At 44.3% G+C, this 20,329-nt stretch overlaps 1 protein-coding gene across 2 annotated transcripts in view; it reads left to right on the forward strand.

The window, feature by feature from the left end:
- The window catches only part of AP3S1 (adaptor related protein complex 3 subunit sigma 1), a 188,856-nt gene that overhangs the window by 49,320 nt on the left and 119,207 nt on the right, over positions 1-20,329 (forward strand). For both annotated transcript variants that reach the window (XM_030193508.1, XM_030193507.1), the window contains exon 2: positions 9,350-9,441. In XM_030193508.1, coding sequence (XP_030049368.1) covers positions 9,350-9,441 — 92 coding nt within the window. The remainder of the gene's footprint in view (positions 1-9,349; positions 9,442-20,329) is intronic.

Below are 20,329 nucleotides of genomic sequence, written 5' to 3' on the forward strand. Positions count from 1 at the left end.
CCTCACCAAACTGACAACAACTTAAACAAAGGAAGAACACCAACATGCGGACAACCACAACAGAAGGGAAAGAAGGGTCCTAACAAACTCACCTTAACAAAGAAACGATAACTAATAACAGTCCACACAACACCAAACACAGAAGAACCATTCCAAACAATCCAAGTGGGCTACATCAACGCCAGATCCGCTGTAAATAAAACAACAGTACTAACAGACTGGATCATGTCAGAAAACTTGACCTACTCTTCATCAATGAAACCTGGATCCATGACCAAAAGGACCCTATAATCCTAGACCTGTGCTCTCCAGGATACAAAATCACACACTGGATCAGAAAGGAAAAAAAGAGGTGGAGGCATAGCACTAATCTATCGATCCCACTTTACCACCGAAACCACTGCCGAGTCAACTCAAAATTGCCGCAATCAGAATTCACAACAAACCCATACATGATCATTTGAATTGGGTCTTGTTCTACAGCCCTCCAGGTAATTGGAACGAAGGCCAGACTAACTTCATGGACTTCATTTCAAACACATGTGTAACCAACTCCAATATACTAGCATTAGGAGACATCAGTCTTCACTTAGAAGACTCAAACTTTATCGACACACGAGAATGTAAGGGATTCCTCCACTTATAGGATCTCAAATGGCCACAAATGCAAGCAACCCACGTCAAAGGGCACACACTCAATCTCATCTCACACAAAGTTTCTACAGACCAGAACTTAACAATAACAGATATTAAATGGACAAACACCCTGGACTGATCACTACAAACTAAACTTATCCCTACACTGGCGGAAGAAGGGTTTACACCGAGTACAAGAACACACATCCTACAGCACAAGAGGTCCAAGTAGACACGAAAACATTCTGGCAAATGATATACAATAACGAATGTACAGCACAAATGGACTCCATACACTACCTCATAGAATGGTACAAAAGATGCAAAAGCGTACTAGATGAAATAGCACCCTTACGAACAAGAACATCACGTAAGCATAACTCGATACCATGGTTCAAACGACGAGCTGAAAAAGCTAAAAACACAATCCAGAAAACTCGAACGAGCATGGAGAAAAACAAAAGATTGAACATACACTCAACGCATGGAAACAAATCGCAATAAAGACAGACCAAAAGATCATACTATAAACTAAAATAGGGACAGATTAGAAAGACACGAAGAAATTATACCAACTCGTGAATAAACTCCTAGACACCAACTTGGTCATCAAACGAACACAGACATTCCATCTGCAGATAAACTTGCTAAATATTTCAATGAAAAAATTATAAACCTATGCAGCACACTACTTCAGGACAACACTGACATTGAAAACTTCCTTAATGAGTTGGACCCAACCTTTGGAGAATACCCGGCTGACCGAACCTGGCCAAACGTTGCCCTCCTTACCGTCGAAACAGTTACCGGAAGCGATAAGCAGGTTCTCCAACACTTACTGTAAACTAGGAGTAAGGAGAAGGGGGCAAAAAAGGGGGATGAAGTGTGGGGGAAAGATTGAGACCTAATGTGAATGATGAAAGGCTGGAGAGAGGATGAAAGGCATTGAAAAGGGATAGGGGTACTGGGGAGGGGTGTGGAAAGAAGGGGATGGGCTACTGAAGGGGTTAAGTGAGAGTGGAAATGGGGTTAAAAAGATGTTGAAAGAGAGGCAGTACATGGGGTGTAGGGTGAGATAGAAGAACTGCCTGTAGGCAAGGGAAGGAAAGAGAGACTGAGATGGAACTGGGGCTGATAGAGGTCTATAAAATAATGAGTGGAGTTGAACGAGTAGATGTGAAGCGTCTGTTCACGCTTACCAAAAATACCAGGACTAGGGGTCATGCGATGAAGCTACAATGTAGTAAATTTAAAACGAATCGGAGAAAATATTTCTTCGCTCAACTTGTAATTAAACTCTGGAATTCGTTTTCAGAGAATGTGATAAAGGTGGTTTAACTTAGCGGAGTTTAAAAAAGGTTTGGACAGCTTCCTAAAGGAAAAGTCCATAGAACGTTATTAAATGGACTTGGGGAAAATCCACTATTTCTGGGATAAGCAGTATAAAATGTTTTCTACATTTTTGGGATCTTGCTGGGTATTTGTGACCTGGATTGGCCACTGTTGGAAACAGGATGCTGACCTCGATGGACCTATGGTCTTTCCCAGTATGGCAATACTTATGTACTTATGATAGGGTGATGAGATACAGTGGGGGGGGGGGGGGGGTTGATGAGGGCTAAGAGGGTGAGTATAGAGGATGGGAATGGGGACTAAGGAAATGAGTGAAAGATGGGGGTTAGGAGATGGGGCGGAGGGGGGGGGGGCAATGGGATTGCTGGAGAGGGAATGAGAGGAAGATGGGAAAAGCCAGATGAGAAGTGAAAAGTAGACAAAGGACTAGAGGGTGTGAGAGAGGGAGAATTGAGGGTAAAATCAAATGGGTTGCTGTAAATGCAGAAAAGAGAAAAGGTGTGTGGGGGGGGGGGGCATAGTGGAGGAGTGGCCTAGTGGTTAGCGTGGTGGACTTTGGTCCTGGGGAACTGAGGAACTGAGTTCGATTCCCACATCAGGCACAGGCAGCTCCTTGTGACTCTGGGCAAGTCACTTAAACCCTCCATTGCCCCATGTAAGCCGCATTGAGCCTGCCATGAGTGGGAAAAGCGCGGGGTACAAATGTAACAAAAAAAAAAAAGAAAGATCGGTGCCAGACAGATCAAGAGAAGGAAAGAAAAGAAACGAGAGAAGAAAAGGAAAAGGCCAACATGGAAAATAATTTAGAAGACTGACAAAGTGGGAAAAGAGACTGGGGCCAGCACAATTAGAAAAATACAATGCTCAGACAGCAAAGGTGGAAAACTCGTCAATATTTTTATTTAATACTTTTTAAGGACTGAGATGTGCCTGCTTTGTGAAATATATATATTTTCTATTGTTTGTACAGAGTACAGGAGAAAATGCATTTCTAGTTTTTACCAGTATTTTTACTGCATATAGAGTCTGGCTTTCTTGGGGGGGTCTCCATTTCAGTTTTTATCTGCATGTTTTATTTTTTAATCAATTTTTATTGAAACTTCTGGAATACAAATTATACAGACTCATAAATATGTCCAGAAAATCTATGTCGTCCACAGTGAACTGAATACTTTATAACTCGCATGCAAAGGTATACCAAACTCAACTAAGACCAGAAAGTCTGAAAAGAAAAGAAGTTACACATAACACAACTCAAATAGTCCCCCATCCAACCCCCAGAAGTAATTAAGCAAAACAGAAAGGTAATCTGAGTACATGAAAGTGTAAGGAAAGAGTATAAGTTTAACTAAAGAAGAAGCTGGACAGATGTTTGAAGCACTTCTAAATCTGTATCCTATACTGTCTGAGGCCAACTGCCCAGTAAGAAGTTAGCCGTTGCTGCTGGGGTATTTCATCCTCTCAGAGTAGTGTTCTCCAACTAGGTCTTACGTGTTCTAGTACACTGGCTTCATTTCTGCTCATATCAATTTTTTTTTGCCCTCTTAGTGTGTCACGACTGTGGCCGTGACCCCTCTTTTGACTCACCTTTTCTGCCGGTCAGCTCATGAGCTGGCTTCTTATCTGCATGGTTGTGTTTGTTTTCCAAGCCTCACTTTGGTGTTGAGTGTGTATTTCCTGTCTCTGTCCTGTAGGGTTTCCACTTCCTCTGTGTTTCAAGCCTCACTTTGGGTTTTGTGTATTTCCTGTCTCTGTCCTGTTATAAGGAAGTGGTTCACTTGCATTCAGGGCCTTTGCAACGCCAAAGGTCTCTAGGTTAGTTGGTGTGCTGTGTAGCACTTCTGCCTTGCTTTGTTTCTTGCCTGTATGCCTTGCCTTGTTCTTGTTTAGTCTGTGTGCAGTTAAGCTCCTAAGCACTACTGCTTTTATCCTTCTCTGTGGCTGCTTGTCAGCCTTCAGCCATTGCTCTTTTGCTTATCTGTGCATCCTTCTCTGTGGCTGCCTGTCAGCCTTCAGCCATTGCTCTGTTTGTTTGTGTTTGTCAGCTTTGTATACTGCCTAGTCTGCCTTGCTAGTTCAAGTCCCTTCTACGTGAGCTTCAGCCATTGCTCTGTTGTTTGTCTGTGTTTGTCAGCTTTGTATCCCGCCTAGCCTGCCTTGTTTGTTCTTTTCCCCTCTGACGTTCGGTCCCTGTTCAGTCAAGCTTGTTTCAGTATCCTATACCCTGTGTGAGAATCCTGAATCCTGTTTTAGTCAAGCTTGTTTAGTACCCAGTGTCCGGTGTGAGAATCCTGTTGTTCCAGTCAGTCTGGTCCAGCATTTCTTGTCTACCGGCTCCGTCCTGTAAGTCCTGCAGGCCGCTCGCACCTAGGGGCTCAACCTCTGGGGAATGGTTGTCAGTGCAGGTGAAGTCCGGTTGCTCCAGTCCTGTTGTTAGTCAGTTCCAGTATTTGGGTCCAGCCAAACCAAGTCCATTCCAGCTCCATCCTTGCTCGTTTGTCCAGTCCTGGCTGGGGGATTTTGTCTGCTGCTGCTGCTCCTCGACAGTAGCTCAAGGGCTCACGTTCCAGTGTCCGAGAGCCTGAGACCGTGATATAGAGTGTCTGTGATTTTATTTTTCCTCCTAATGTTGGACCTCCTCGCAAACTGTTTTCCAATTGGAGACTATAGGGCCTCCACTATCCTTCCAAGTTCTGGTGTGAGTCATCTTAACTGGAAGCCCTAGAGTTAAAATCGGGTCCCTTGTGCTTCCCTGCTCAAAATCTTTTGGAGAATAGCCTAGTAAACAACGTTTAGCAGACTTTTGCCACTGACAGTGTCCATTTTCAAATATGGTCCAAAATTGAGTCCTAAAATCCAAGTTTTTTTTTTAAGTTTCCTGATTTACTGCAGCTCCTCCAACATTTTTTTATCACTGAAATTAGTTTCTGTGTATGAATCTCCTTCAGGGGTGTCCAGTATAATCTAATGACTGTCATATATTGCATTTGTTTTGTAATTAGTAACACTACAGTAGTGATGAATATACCAGTGCACTCAATCTCTGAACTGTTCATCTACTGTAGAGGGTAGTCTTGTTCCCCACATCTGCTGATATTTACTACTATTGGGATAAGTAATGGAGTTATCTTGTTAGAATTTTTTTATCCAGTTGGATCTTAAAAAGATTTTTTTTATATCAGTTTTCCTAGTCAAGTTAAATTTTGGTGTCTGAGTGATGCAGGACATCCCTAATTTGAAAATATTGGAAAAAAGGGAATTTTAGTGCCAGTGAGTTGCTACAGTTGTTCGTACAAAAAGGGCTGCTCCTGAAGGAGTCAGGTCCTCCCATCTATTTAAACCTAAAGTTTCTAACTGCTCCCGAAGAGCCCCGTCAGTAGATAAAGGTCCATATTCCTTCAGTTTACTCATAGGATTAAACATGCTCATAGGTTCCTGTGTTTTTCTAATGTCTTCCCAAATCTAATATAAGGGGCACAAAAAAGGATGAGAAGTAACCTTTCTTTTGGAACCAAAACATTTATTCCTGCTTGTGGTAGTCAAAAATGGAGTGGGAGTGCAAATGGGCCCATTCAATTGGAACCCAATGTTTTTTTGTTTATGCTGATTTCTATGGTCTTTTTTTTTTTTAATTTTTTTATTTTTATTCATTTATTTGTAATTAACAAGCATTACATCTTGTATTTAGAAACACAGAAAGGCAAAAAAATTATAGAGGAAAAAACAAAATACATTTTTATATTCTTCCTTAGACCACAAAACAATGGGGGAAGGGAGACGTGTCTAGTAAAGAAATAACATAGTCTTATATAATAAGAAATAATAAAGAAAATGGCCTGGCTCATTAATCCACCATAATAAAGATTAATCCGTTGTTAAATTTTTACACTGGGGGTACATTGAGGACCCGCTTTTGTTCCAGGAAAGATTTTAACTATCCGACTCAAAAAAAACATACTTTACATTAAGATACTTCACTATGCATTTACAAGGATAGGATAGCAAAAAGGAGGCTCCAATTGCCCTTGTCTCCTCTCTTAACGCTAGGAATAACTTTCTCCTATCTTGAGTAGTTTTAGTTACGTCTGGATAAATCCAGACCCTGGATCCACAGAAAAGTTTCATTGAATTTTTAAAGTACATTTTTAGTATTGCGTTAAGATCTTGTTCAAAAACTAGTGATATCAATAAAGTCTGTCGATGTGAGACTGCTGAAAAAGACTGTTCCAGAAACGCCGAAAGATCTTGTGATTCCTGGTTATTCTCTTGTGGTTTCACTTGATTGCTTATCTGCTTCAATTCTCCCTCTTTATTTTAGGCAAAGGAACATAAAAAATTTTATTAACTGGAGGAATATGAGAGGGGGAATATTGTAGATTTTCAATCAAGTATTTACGAAACAGTTCCATCGGACTCAAGCCAATTATGACAGGAAAACTTAATATCCTTAGATTCAAGCGCTTATTAAAGTTTTCAAGTTGTTCAATCTTTCTCAAAGTCATCAATTTGTCTTTAATCAAAACATTGTTAGTCAGTTTCAGCGTCGTTATTTCTGTTTGAATCGAATCTATTTTTGAAGTAGTGTCTACTTTAAAGTTATCCATAGCTTCAGTTAAGACATCAACTTTACTTACAAGCATGGAAGTCTCTTTTACCGTGTTCGCTACAGTTTGAGTCAGTTCTTGGATAGCGGTCCAGATCAACTCCAGTGTAACCACCTGGGGAGCTTGCTGTTCCACAGTTGTTTTCTCGGTCCGCTTTGGGGTGGAGCCGCCACTTGCAGATCCGCCGCCTTCGACTTCCGACGTGGCTAGATCCGACATCCACTGCCGACTACGAGCTGGACAAGGTGGTTGATTAATATCCGGCGGGGACAAAAAGATCTCTGAGCCCAAGTGAGCCATTGCTCCTTCGTCGGCGCTCACAGCGGGCAAACTCTCACCGGAGTTAAACGTGGGCTTTGTTGTGAAGCGATCCAGCGTCGTCTGAACCGGCGATGAGGTAAGAACCAATGGTGGATGGCTCTTTACCACGGCTTTCCTCTTTGTATGAGGCATTTTTAGAAAAAAGAAACAGGTTTTTAGGTATAAGTCCAGAGAGCTCGAGCGTACACACTCAAAGCTGAGCCGCCATCTTGGACACGCCGATTTCTATGGTCTTTAAGCATTGTAATTTTGTAATAGCCTAACAGATTTGGGAATCCTACTTCCCATTTTTCTGATGCTCATTAAGCTGGCAAAGCGATACACTTGGTCGCTTCTCGTTCCACACAAATATGTTCAGCATCCTATCCCAGGCTACAAAGTGCCTTTGTGGGACAGCAATAGGTAGTGGAGAAAATATAAATCGGATAAAAACCATCATTTTCATAAATGCTACCCTTCCCCACCAGGTTAGTATTAATTTTCACCACCCACTCTAGTTATTTACAAACTAATTCCACCATCAGGATTTAGTTTAATTTAAATAGATTGCTCACTTTATCCAATATTTTTACACCTAAATGTCTAAAGCCATTAGTGGCAACCTTAAAAATGAAGTGTGCTGGTAGATCCATCTTATCCAGGTTAAAGAGGATGGCTTTTATCCTCTGGATTGGGACTAAAAGAAAATCATTAGGTAAGAATCTTAATTTTTCCTTATTCATTTTCTAAACCAAGTATTTGACGAGTATGTAGCACAAATCTCCATTTCCTCCAGTATTTAGATTGTGAGCTCTTTGAGCAGGGACTGTCTTTTCATGAGACCAATCTTGCTACTTGGAGATGCATAAGAGAGCTGTCATGCACCTGTCAAAATGTTCACTAAACTCTATCCTCTACAGTACTTGAAATAAAATGTTCCATTCCACTCTATCTGCATGTTTTTTGTGGTTCCCTACTTTTGTATCAAGTGAGGGTCTGCCCATGTTCTGCATCTGTGACGGAGGTGAAGGATTCTGCTAGTATGTAGTGTCTGCGTCGGAATCTGTAACAGTCTGTCACGCTTCCCACCTCTTTGTGCTGATGGGCGCTCCCGCAGGGTGGAACGCCGGTTCTCCCGCTTCTCACCTCCTCGCTGATGGGCGCTTCCGCGGGGTGGAATGCCGGCGCTCCCGCCGGGGGGGGGGGGGGTGCGCCGGTCATCTTGATGGGCCCGGTGCCCCAAGCATTGCCTGGGCCATCTGAAGTGGGGCCCCGGCCATCTTGGCGGGACCCGGTGCTCCGTAAGTCGTGGGGGGGGGGGGACGCTTTTTCATTGGTGGGTTAGGGCTGTTGTGGTTTGGTAACTTTTTTTTTTTTTTTTTTTCCTATGTAGGTTTTGAGTGTCTTTGCAGGATTTTTTGTTGTTTTGCAAAGTGTTTGGCCCTATTTGAAAGTAGGCTCTGGGGCAAAATAAAAATGCTGAGGACTAGTGTTCTCCACATTCTGTAGAGTCATCACTCAAAAAAAAAAAAAACACCTGTCTTCTTTAAACAAAGTATCTGGCAGTGGAAGGAACTGATTCTGAGGTGGTGATCACAATTTGAATATTTTTAAATGGTGAGTTTTATATAGCTCCATTGTTGGGGAATATGAAGTTTGTGATACAGAACTGGCTTTGGGATTTGTATTGTGAATCTGACCAATTCTGTAGAGAATCCAGACTTTACTCCCATACAGAAGAGTCTGTTAAATGATGGTATCAATTATTATGACAGCTTGATTGGGTAGCTGAAACTGCTGGAGGGGTGAAGAGGACTTTGATCAGAAATGTCATTTTGACTTGACAATCCTCATATTTTTTTATTTTATTTTTATTTTTAATTACATTTGTACCCCGCGCTTTCCCACTCATGGCAGGCTCAATGCGGCTTACATGGGGCAATGGAGGGTTAAGTGACTTGCCCAGAGTCACAAGGAGCTGCCTGTGCATGAAGTGGGAATCGAACTCAGTTCCCCAGGACCAAAGTCCACCACCCTAACCACTAGGCCACTCCTATAATTCTCTCTCTCTCCCCCCCCCCCCCCCCCCCCCCCCCCGTTCCTACTCCAAATATTTTTGTCTACAGATGCCACTGACTCGGTTACTCGCAGACCCCATGCTTACTTGATGCTATTGGGCACAGTTACAGTACAAGTCCAGCCATGATGATATAACTCCATTTGGAGACTTGACTCAGGTTAGGAACCACTGCTTTAGCACTAATCCTTGTTGTGGCTCAATTTCAGCACGTTGTGTGCCATCTTTTTTACTGGAATTTTCTCTGGAGAATAAAATAATTGCAGTCAGAAAATTCATGGATCTGTTGCTATGTGAAGCCTTTTGGATAACCATATTTTGCAAATAATGCCTTGTGCTTTAGAGTAAAATACACATATATATGTATTTTTCCCCTCAGAGCGAAGATACGCAGCAGCAGATCATAAGAGAAACTTTCCATTTGGTATCCAAGCGTGATGAGAATGTTTGCAATTTCTTAGAAGGAGGCTTGTAAGTACAAAGTTAAATAAATTTCTAATTCTATTTGAATTGTACAAGATATTTCTTATGAGTTATTTCTAGACTAACTTGTTCTTATTGAATTATACTTTTCACACAAGTGCTTCTATTCAGTTGTGGTCTAGATATTACACTTGCAAATTTGAGGCAGCTTGTCTGATTTTTAATAGTTTCATGTAGATGCTCTTTGAATTAATATACAGTAGCTATGTACTCTTTACCACACAAATATACATTTTGAAAAATTTTTAAGAGGTAAAAGTGTAAAATCATTTTATTTATTAAAACTTCAGTAGCCATATAGCCCTTGTTAACTGCTATTTCCCCTAAAAAGAGTTCAGCATGGTGTACAAAAATACAAATACCCATCAGAGACTTACAGCAAAATAGGCATTGGTGTCAAATCTCTTAAAAACAGTCTCATCTAAAAATTAAAATCTCATTAAAAAAACAATATCTAATACTAAATACCAGGTTCTAATACATGTATAGTGACATAGTAAATGACGGCAGATAAAGACCTGAATGGTCCATCCAGTCTGTCCAACAAGATAAACTCATTTTACATGGTATGTAATACTTTATATGTGTATCCGAGTAACTATACACAGGAAGTCAAATACGTTAAAGTTTAACTTTAAAAAAGGAGACTATGATAAAATGAGAAGAACGGTGAAAAAAAAACTTAGGGGGACAACTGAGAGGGTAAAAACTACAACAGGTATGGACGCTGTTCAAAAATACCATCCTGGAGACCCAGGCCAAACATACTCCGCAAATTAGAAAAGAAAGACGGAAGTCCAAAAGACAACCGGCATGGTTGAAAAGTGAGGTGATGGAAGCTATTAGGGCTAAAAGAAACGCCTTCAGAAAATGGAAGAAGGAACCGTCTGAAAATAACAAGAAGCAGCATAAGGAGTATCAAAGTAAATGCAAGGCGCAGATAAAGAAGGCCAAGAGAGATTACGAAAAAAAGATAGCATTAGAGGCAAAAAAACATAGTAAAAAAAAATTTCGGTATATTAAAAGCAGGAAGCCGGCAAAAGAATTGGTTGGGCCGCTGGATGACCGAGGGGTAAAAGGGGCAATCAAGGAAGACAATGATGTAGCGGAGAGATTGAGTGAATTCTTTGCTTCGGTCTTCACTGAGGAAGATTTGGGTGGGATATTGGTGTCGGAAATGGTATTTCAAGCGGACGAGTCGGAGAAACTTACTGACTTCACGGTAAGCCTGGAGGATGTAATGGGGCAGTTCAGCAAACTGAAGAGTAGCAAATCTCCTGGACCGGATGGTTTTCATCCTAGAGTACTGATAGAACTGAAAAATGAGCTTGCGGAGCTACTGCTAGTGATATGCAATTTATCCTTAAAATTGAGCGTGGTACCAGAAGATTGGAGGGTGGCCAATGTAACGCCAATTTTTAAAAAAGGTTCCAGGGGAGATCTGGGGAATTATAGACCGGTGAGTCTGACGTCGGTGCCGGGGAAGAGGCTATTATTAAAAACAAAATTACAGAGCACTTCCAAGGACATGGATTACTGAGACCAAGTCAGCACGGCTTTTGTGTGGGGAAACCTTGCCTGACCAATTTACTTCAATTCTTTGAAGGAGTAAACTTGGACAAAGGGGAACCGGTTGATATTGTGTATCTGGATTTTCAAAAGGCGTTTGACAAGGTACCTCATGAAAGGCTACAGAGGAAATTGGAGGGTCATGGGATAGGAGGAAATGTCCTATTGTGGATTAAAAACTGGTTGAAGGATAGGAAACAGAGAGTGGGGTTAAATGGGCAGTATTCACAATGGAGAAGGGTAGTTAGTGGGGTTCCTCAGGGGTCTGTGCTAGGACCGCTGCTTTTTAATATATTTATAAATGATTTAGAGATGGGAGTAACTAGCGAGGTAATTAAATTTGCTGATGACACAAAGTTATTCAAAGTTGTTAAATTGCGACAGGATTGTGAAAAATTACAAGAGGACCTTACGAGACTGGGAGACTGGGCGGCTAAATGGCAGATGACGTTTAATGTGAGCAAGTGCAAGGTGATGCATGTGGGAAAAAAGAACCCGAATTATAGCTACATCATGCAAGGTTCCACGTTAGGAGTTACGGACCAAGAAAGGGATCTGGGTGTCGTCGTCGATAATACGCTGAAACCTTCTGCTCAGTGTGCTGCTGCGACTAGGAAAGCGAATAGAATGTTGGGTATTATTAGGAAAGGTATGGAAAACAGGTGTGAGGATGTTATAATGCTGTTGTATCGCTCCATGGTGCGACCGCACCGTGAGTATTGTGTTCAATTCTGGTCGCCGCATCTCAAGAAAGATATAGTAGAATTGGAAAAGGTGCAGCGAAGGGCGACTAAAATGATAGCGGGGATGGGACGACTTCCCTATGAAGAAAGACTAAGGAGGCTTGGGCTTTTCAGCTTGGAGAAGAGACGGCTGAAGGGAGACATGATAGAGGTATATAGAATGATGAGTGGAGTGGAGTGGAACGGGTGGATGTAAAGCATCTGTTCACGCTTTCCAAAAACAGTAGGACTAGGGGGCATGCGATGAAACTACATTGTAATAAATTTAAAACAAATCAGAGAAAAGTTTTCTTCACCCAACGCATAATTAAACTCTGGAATTTGTTGCCGGAGAACGTGGTTAAGGCGGTTAGCTTAGCAGAGTTTAAAAAGGGGTTAGACGGTTTCCTAAAGAACAAGTCCATAAACCGCTACTAAATGGACTTGGAAAAAATCCACAATTTCAGGAATAACATGTATAGAATGTTTGTACGTTTGGGAAGTTTGCCAGGTGCCCTTGGCCTGGATTGGCCACTGTTGTGGACAGGATGCTGGGCTCGATGGATCCTTGGTCTTTTCCCAGTGTGGCAGTACTTACGTACTTATGTAATGAAGAGCTTGTTTCCAGACATAAAACGGCAGCAAAGCTGAAGCGAGTACATTCAAAGTCATACATATATTCATTCATGAAATGCACAAATGTGAGGAAAAGGCCTCAGACACCAACAATGTTCCTAGTATAGCAATGCAGTCCTAGCTGTCATCATTGGCTGGGGGGGAAAAAAACCGCCCATAGTACATAATCATCCGCTTAATAAGTATATAATCATAAGCAAATGTGCGGAGAAAAAACCGGAGCGACATCCATAAAATTAATGCACCTGTTGAATTTACAATGTGGACTATAAAGCAGTAGGTTGTATGAAGTCACTAAATGCGTTAACTTTTAGGAAACTGCACTGTAAAAGTCTACAACACCACAGTGCACCTACCGTACAAACTTAGATTGTGAGCCCTCCTGGGACAGAGAAATATCCAGTGTACCTGAATGTAACGCATTTTGAGCTACTACTGAAAAAGGTGTGAACAAAATCTAAATAAATAAATGATTGTAGTGGATTCAGACTCAGACTTTTCTATAAGTTGCTCAAATTTGTTAAGTTTTCTCTTTGTTAGACACATGTTCCTGTCTCTCTGCATTGTATTTCAATAAAGCGTTCTCTGTTAGCTTATATAGTCTGTGAGGTCCGGCGGGCTGTTCCTCGCTTTCAGGGATCTTCCGTATTGTGTGTGCGGTATCCTGTATGCCAGCCTGAATTTGCAGTTCAGCCACCTCATTTTGCAATGTTTTCACTTGCCGTCATCTGCTATTACACTGGCAGAAATAAATCCCCTTTTTCCTCCTAAGCACTGATGGGCAGATGATCAAAAGCCCCGTGCTATTCCAAACAGTGCTCTAAAAATAACACTGGAACAGCGCGGGACTTTACTGCACCTATGACCAGAGATAATTGCATGCAAATTTAAGCACGCAATTCTCTCTAATCGGGGGATAGAAGTGTGAGAGCATTGTGCGTGAGCATACGCTCTCAGGCACAATCCTCCTGCATTTATTTGTCAGGTCTGGGCTGTCAAAAGCCCAGACCTGTCAAACACATGGGCTTGGAGGTTCATGGGACCACCAGACCCCAACTGCCCCCGTCCCAAAGCTAGGTGAAACGGGGGCTAGAGGTCTGGCAGACCTCCGGTCCCTCTGACATCCCCCGACAGGTTCAGGGGAGGCTGGAGATACGATGGGTCTCCAGCTCCCCCCCCCCCCTCCCGACATTCCTTAGGTGGTCCAGTGGGCCACTGATCAAACCCCCCCACACACCTGGTGGTCTAGCGACCCTTCCTCACCCCCTACCGTAAGTTGAAGGAGGGAGGTGGCCTCCCTCCTCTTCCATGTGCGCCGCCTGCAAAATGATGTCACCCAGCCCTGCCCAGTGCATCCTGGGGTGCGCTGGGTGGGGCTTCACACCATATAAGGGAGAAACTCGCTTATATGTTCTGAAGCCCTACCCCAGCGCATCCCAGGGTGCACAGGGCTGTGCGCTGCCATTTTGCAGACTGCGCCAATGGAAGAGGAGGGAGGCCATCGCCCTCCAACTTAAGGTAGGGGGTGGGGAAGGCCCGCTAGACCACCATGTGGGGTGGGGGGGGGGAGGATTGACTCGCGGCCCACTTGGCCACCAGGGACATCTGTGGGATGTCTGGGGGGGTACTGGAGGTCTGCTGGACTTCCAGCCCTCTGTTACTGGAGGGGGGTTGGATTGGGGTTCCTTTGGAGGGCTGCTGCATTGGGGGGGAATGGGGGCCTGCCAGCATGCAATTCTGGACAGGGCTCACCATTCCTCCCCAATGGTCTGCAAACCAGCACTTTGTTCTGTTATAACCTTTGGTTCAATATGTTAATAGATATTGGAACTCAAAAAAGTGCTTTGATGGCCTGGAGTGTGACTCCCACCACTTCTCATGGTCTCTTGGTCGCTCAAACCAATATCTGTTATGTAGGCTGTGGGAGGAGGCAGAAGCAGCTTCATGGGTAGATGTTTGTCTCCTTCTGTAGCTGTCCTCATAGCATAGGCCATCAGTAGGAGAAGCTCAACAAGGGTGGCCTGCAGAGCCCATCCCCAGCCAGGCAACCACCATCTGAAGCGGTGGCGGTGCTCCTTGAAGGCCATCCACTACCGAACCACTGTTCCTGGGAGCAATGATTTCAACCTGTTGCACCCACTCTCTGCCATGCTGTTATGAGGACCAGAAGAAGCTCTGTGACTTGGTGACAGAAAGCAGTAGAAATGATGAGGGAGGGGTGGCACTGTGGCATGTTGAAAAGTGTTGTGTATATACTGAGAACACATTTTTTCACAGTTAAAAGTTGGCAGTCCTATTTTTCTGTTTTACTGTTGAAAATACAAAGATAAGCATTATTTCCAAAAAGTGATGGAGAAAATAAGACTTCCTTGTCATCTATACCAGACCAGTCCAGACTAATGGGTTGTGTCCATCTACCAGCGGAAGGAAACGGAGAAAATAGTTCCAAGTAAACTGCCCCTTAAGGGTATCATGCAGCCTGGAATGTTCAGTATTTTCTCTGTCTCCTAGCGGATGGTGGACGGATCGTGCAGCTGCTCTGGTTTGCTGGGTGATAGATCCTGTCCCAGATTCTTCTGGTGACAGTGGAGCCAAGGGTGTGCTGGTGTGTTGGGGCTAGTTTTAGATGATACTCAGTGGTCCTGAGTTCCTCATCTGCCAGCTAGGGTGATATCCAGTGACCCTGGTTCCCTCCCCTCCCCTTCCTCCCCTGGCTGTCTTTCTAGCAGGGTGATGGTTGATTGTGGCATGGAGTAACTTGTCTCTCCTGTGGGGTTCTTCTCTTCTGTGGTGGTAAGTATATCTGAATTTCTGCCTCTGAGGTAAGCCTTTATTTATTCCTGTCACTAGTGAAGGTTGTTTAAAAAAAAAAAAAAAGAAACTTTGTTTTTCCTTCTTTCTCTTGCCTGTTACCTGATCTATTTTCCCGCCTTTGGCAATGTATTGTAGGGGGCCACTTGTGAAGTTCCTTTGAATTTCGCTGGCCGGCGTCTGATTCTGATCTTGGACCCTTCAAAGCTGGTACCAGTTGCTTTGATTTTTTTTTTTTTGTGGGGCACTGCTTGTGTCTGGATCACGAAACTCAGTTGTTTTTCTCCTCTTTTCGGCCCTAGATGGCGGCTGGTTCAGAGGGCGGCCCCCGTTGCTGGAACTTGTACCTTTGCGGTTTGGAGGTCTTAGGCTAAAATTTCCAAAGTGGGAGAAGTCTCTCGCTGGCTCAGTTTGGTTGCAGGCTCGGTCTTTTTAGTCCAGGGCTATTTTTTTTCTTTCCTGTCAGCCTCACATGGCTGTTGGTCAGTTCTTTTTCAGACCGTCTGGTCTCTGCTGCTTCAGGCATCTTGTTTGAGACACCCCTGCTATTTGATTCCTGTTTTGGCAGCAGTTTTTCCTCCCTTCCTTAGTGAGGTTCTAGTTCTCTCGTCCCCATGGATCCCTCCTGTCTGCAGGGTATTTTCCTTCTGGCAGGGGTCCGAGTTGCCCTTGGTGTGCTACTGCTAGCTCAAATCCTTCTTCTTCGTACCCTCAGGAGCGCCATTCTTGCCAGTCTTCTGCTTGGACTCAGTTCAGTGTCTCTTTATGGGAATGTGCCTTTTTAGTACTAGTTTGCCACAGCTCTTCCTTGCTTCCCTTACTTTCAGGCGGGAGTTTTAGCCTGGTACAGGCGGATTTTGCCTTTTTTAGTTTCAGGCGCCTCTCTCCTGGCACATTTGGCACTCCTTCCTTTTTCTGTAAGGGGCGCAGTTCTTTCCATGAGCAGATTTATTGCTGTGCATCTGGATTATCGCCTCTTAGCTCTGCGCTTTACTTTTCTGCAGGGAAGTGACTCTGTTCTAGGTGTGGAGTTTGACTCTCCCTTAGCTGGTTTTTCCTCAGTTTGGTGTTAGTGGCCAGCTTCCTCTTTGTTCCTGGCCTGGAGAGAGTTCTTTCTTCCTCACTGCCTTATGGCTGCATTTTGCTCCCTATGGTCTGAGGATTCCAGCTCCGTGATGCTTACCTTCCTCTTGGCGGGAGTTCTTTCTCTACGTTGACTGCTGCTTCATGTCGGTTGCCTAGGAGGGTGGTCATTGTGGCTCAGAGACCACTGGGGCACTTCTTGTAGTTTTAGTCCCTCTGTTCCAGGGGAGTGCAGCACCAGGTCTGCATTTCCACAAGTTGTGCTCCTTTCCTGTTGGCCTTCTGGCAGTACCTTCTTCTCTGGCTGTTCCCCTGGGCTCCATCTATGCATTTTTTGCCTGTTGGGTGCGGCTCCATCGCTGCATGTTGGGCGCTGCTCCATCGCCGCATGTGGAGCACAGCTTCATTTTTCCATGCAGTTCCACTGTTCCATGTTGGGCACAGCTCCAGCGCTCCATGTTGGGCACAGTTCCAGGTTGGCTTTAGCTCCATCGCTGTATGTTGGGCCCAGTTCCAGGTTGGCTTTAGCTCCATCGCTGTATGTTGAGGACAGCTCTATCATGGCATGTTGAGTGAAGTTCCTTCGCTGCTTATTCTGCAACCTTTCATCTTTGCATGTTGAATGCAGCTCCATTGTCACATGTTGGGTGTAGTTCTTTCTCTGCGGGTCTCAGTGTGGGGCGCAGTCCTGTGTCTGTGTGTAGAACACAGCTCTGTGTCTGCCTGTGGAACGCAGCTCCTTGTCTGTATGTGGCATGCAGCTCTCTTTGCGTATGGAACGCAGCTCCCTGTCTGTATGTGGCATACAGCTCTCTTTGTGTATGGAACGCAGCTCCCTGTCTGCGTGCAGAGCGCAGCTCCACCGCCTTTTGAGTGTAGCTCCATCTCTGTGTTTAGCACAACTCTTCTCTGCAAATTGGGCGAAGTTTCAGGATGGTATGTGGAGCACAGGTCTGTGACTGCAGGTGCTACACAGCTTCATGTCTGCATAGGAAGCGTAGCTCCTTGTCGGCATGTGGAGTGCTGCTCCTTGCTGGCGTCTGGAGCGCAGTTCCTTGCCAGTGTCTGGAGCACAGCTGTTTACCAGTGTCAGGAGCGCAGCTCCTTGTTTGCGTGTGGAAAGCAGCTCCTTGTCTGCGTTTTATACACAGTTCCATCGCTACCACAGCTGCAGGTACCTCTAACATCCAGCTCTTTCAGTGGGGCACTGCTCATCCTCTGTCTGTTACTCTCAGCTTCTTCTCTGCTTGTTCAGTGCCTTCTCTGCTTGTTCAGCGCATTTCTATCTTTGCCAGTATGCAATTCTTTCTCTGCCCGTGGTACGTGGCTCAGTTTGTGTGCTTTGAGTGCAAATCCATTTGTTCTCATTGAGCAAGAATCCTACTCTGTCTGATGAGCACAGCTTCGTTTCTGTCCCTTGAGCACAGTTCAGTCTCTGACTATACAGCGTATTTTCACCTTTGCCTGTTGGGCACTGTTTCACCTTGTTGGTCAACCCCAGCTCTTTCCTGCAGGTTGAATACAGTAACTTCTCGTCAGCCGTGGCATACCGCAGTTTAGATTGCTAGACAAGGCTGTCTTGTTTCCTGTTAGCTACCATTCCTGTGGCACCTTTTCTTGCCGTAGCCTCTTGGTGGCTGGCGAGCAGCTTCTCCATTGCTGGAATTTACTACTACTACTTATCATTTCTATAGCGCTACTAGACGTACGCAGCGCTGTACACTTGAACATGAAGAGACAGTCCCTGCTCAACAGAGCTTACAATCTAATTAGGACAGACAAACAGGACAAACAAGAGATAAGGGAATATTAAAGTGAGGATGATAAAATAAGGGTTCTGAACAAGTGAACAAGAGTTAGGAGTTAAAAGCAGCATCAAAAAGATGAGCTTAGATTTGAAGACTGCCAGAGATGGAGCTTGACGTACCGGCTCAGGAAGTCTATTCCAGGCATAAGGTGCAGTAAGATAAAAGGAACGGAGTCTAGAGTTAATGGAGGAGAAGGGTGCAGATAAGAGAGATTTACCCAGTGAACGGAGTTCCCGGGGAGGAATGAAGGGAGAGATGAGAGTGGAGAGGTACTGAGGAGCTGCAGAGTGAATGCACTTATAGGCCAATAAGAGGAGTTTGAACTGTATGCGGAAACAGATAGGAAGCCAGTGAAGTGACTTGAGGAGAGGGCTAATAAGAGCATAACGACACTGGCGGAATATTGGTCATGCAACAGAATTTTGAACAGATTGACGAGGAGAGAGATGGCTAAGTGGGAGATCTGTGAGAAGCAAGTTGCAATAATCTAAGCGAGAGGTGATAAGAGTGTGGGTGAGGGTTCTGGTAGTGTGCTCAGAAAGGAAAGGGCGAATTTTGCTGATATTATTGAGAAAGAAATGACAGGTTTTAGCAGTCTGTTGAATATGTGCAGAGAAGGAGAGGGAGGAGTCGAAGATGACCCCAAGGTTACGAGCTGATGAGACAGGAAGGATGGGAGTGTTATCCACAGAAATAGAGAATGGGGGAGGAGGAGAGGTTGCTTTAGGGGGAAGATAAGAAGCTCAGTCTTGGTCATGTTTAGTTTCAGATGGCGCTGAGACATCCAGGCAGCAATGTCAGACAGGCAGGCTGATACTTTGACCTGGATTTCGGCTGAGATTTCTGGTGCGGAGAGGCAGATCTGTGGAGGAGTGGCCTAGTGGTTAGGGTGGTGGACTTTGGTCTTGAGGAACTGAGTTCGATTCCCACTTCAGGCACAGGCTGCTCCTTGTGACTCTGGGCAAGTCACTTAACCCTCCATTGCCCCATGTAAGCCACATTGAGCCTGCCATGAGTGGGAAAGCGTGGGGTACAAATGTAACAAAAATAAAATAAAAATAAAATAAATCTGGGAGTCATCAGAGTAAAGATGATACTGAAAACCATGGGATGAGATCAGAGTACCAAGGGAAGAAGTATAGATGGAGAAAAGAAGAGGTCCCAGGACAGATTCCTGAGTTACACCAACTGACAGTGGGATAGAAGTAGAAGAGGATCCACTAGAGTATACACTAAAGGTACGCTGGGAGAGATAAGAAGAAAACCAGGAAAGAACAGAGCCCTGAAATCCAAGTGAGGACAGCGTATCAAGGAGTAGGCTATGATCAACAGTGTCAAAAGCAGCAGATAGATCGAGAAGGATGAGGATAGAATAGAGACCTTTGGATCTGGCCAGGAACAGATCATTGGAGACTTTAGCAAGCGCTGTTTCAGTTGAATGAAGGGGGCGAAAGCCAGATTGAAGTGGATCAAGAATAGCTTGAGATGAAAGAAAGTCAAGGCAACGGCGGTGAACAGCACATTCAAGTGTCTTGGATAGGAAAGGGAGGAGGGAGATGGGGCAATAGTTGGAAGGACAGGTAGGGTCCAATGAAGGTTTTTTAAAGGAGTGGTGTGACTACAGCATGTTTGAAGGCATCAGGAACAGTCGCAGTGGACAGTGAAAGATTGAGGATATGACAGATAAACGGGATGACAGTAGGGAGAGATAGTGTTAAGTAGATGGGTGGGAATAGGATCAGAGGAACAGGTAGTTAGTTTCGAGGAGGAAAGAAGATGTGTAGTTTCCTCTTCAGTGATTTCAGAAAAGGAAGAAAAGGAGGCAGGGGTTGGAGGGTTGAGACGATGGACTAAGGGAAGGAGAGGTGGAGGTGACCTGGTTGAGAATTCAAGTTTAATCTTGTGAACCTTATCATGAAAGAACTCAGCCAGAGTCCGGGGGGAAAGTGAAGGTGGGGTTGGAGGTGAAGGCACTTTGAGGAGAGAGTTTAATGTGGCAAAGAGACGACGAGGGTTTGAGCCAAGAGAATTTGTCAACTGGATGTAATAGTCCTGTTTGGCAAGAAAAAGAGCAGACTGGAAGGAGGTCAGCAAGAATTTGAAATGTATGAAGTCAGCATGGGCACGGGATTTCAGCCAAAGGCTGAATTTGAATTCATCTCTGCTCCTTTTGTGGCTACTTGGCACCTTGGGGGGTCTTTTCCCCACAGTGTGGTTCTTGACTCTTTCTTTTTGTCTCCTTTTGTT

This window comes from Microcaecilia unicolor, chromosome 2 (assembly GCF_901765095.1).
Source record: "Microcaecilia unicolor chromosome 2, aMicUni1.1, whole genome shotgun sequence".
Taxonomy (NCBI): Eukaryota; Metazoa; Chordata; class Amphibia; order Gymnophiona; family Siphonopidae; genus Microcaecilia; species Microcaecilia unicolor.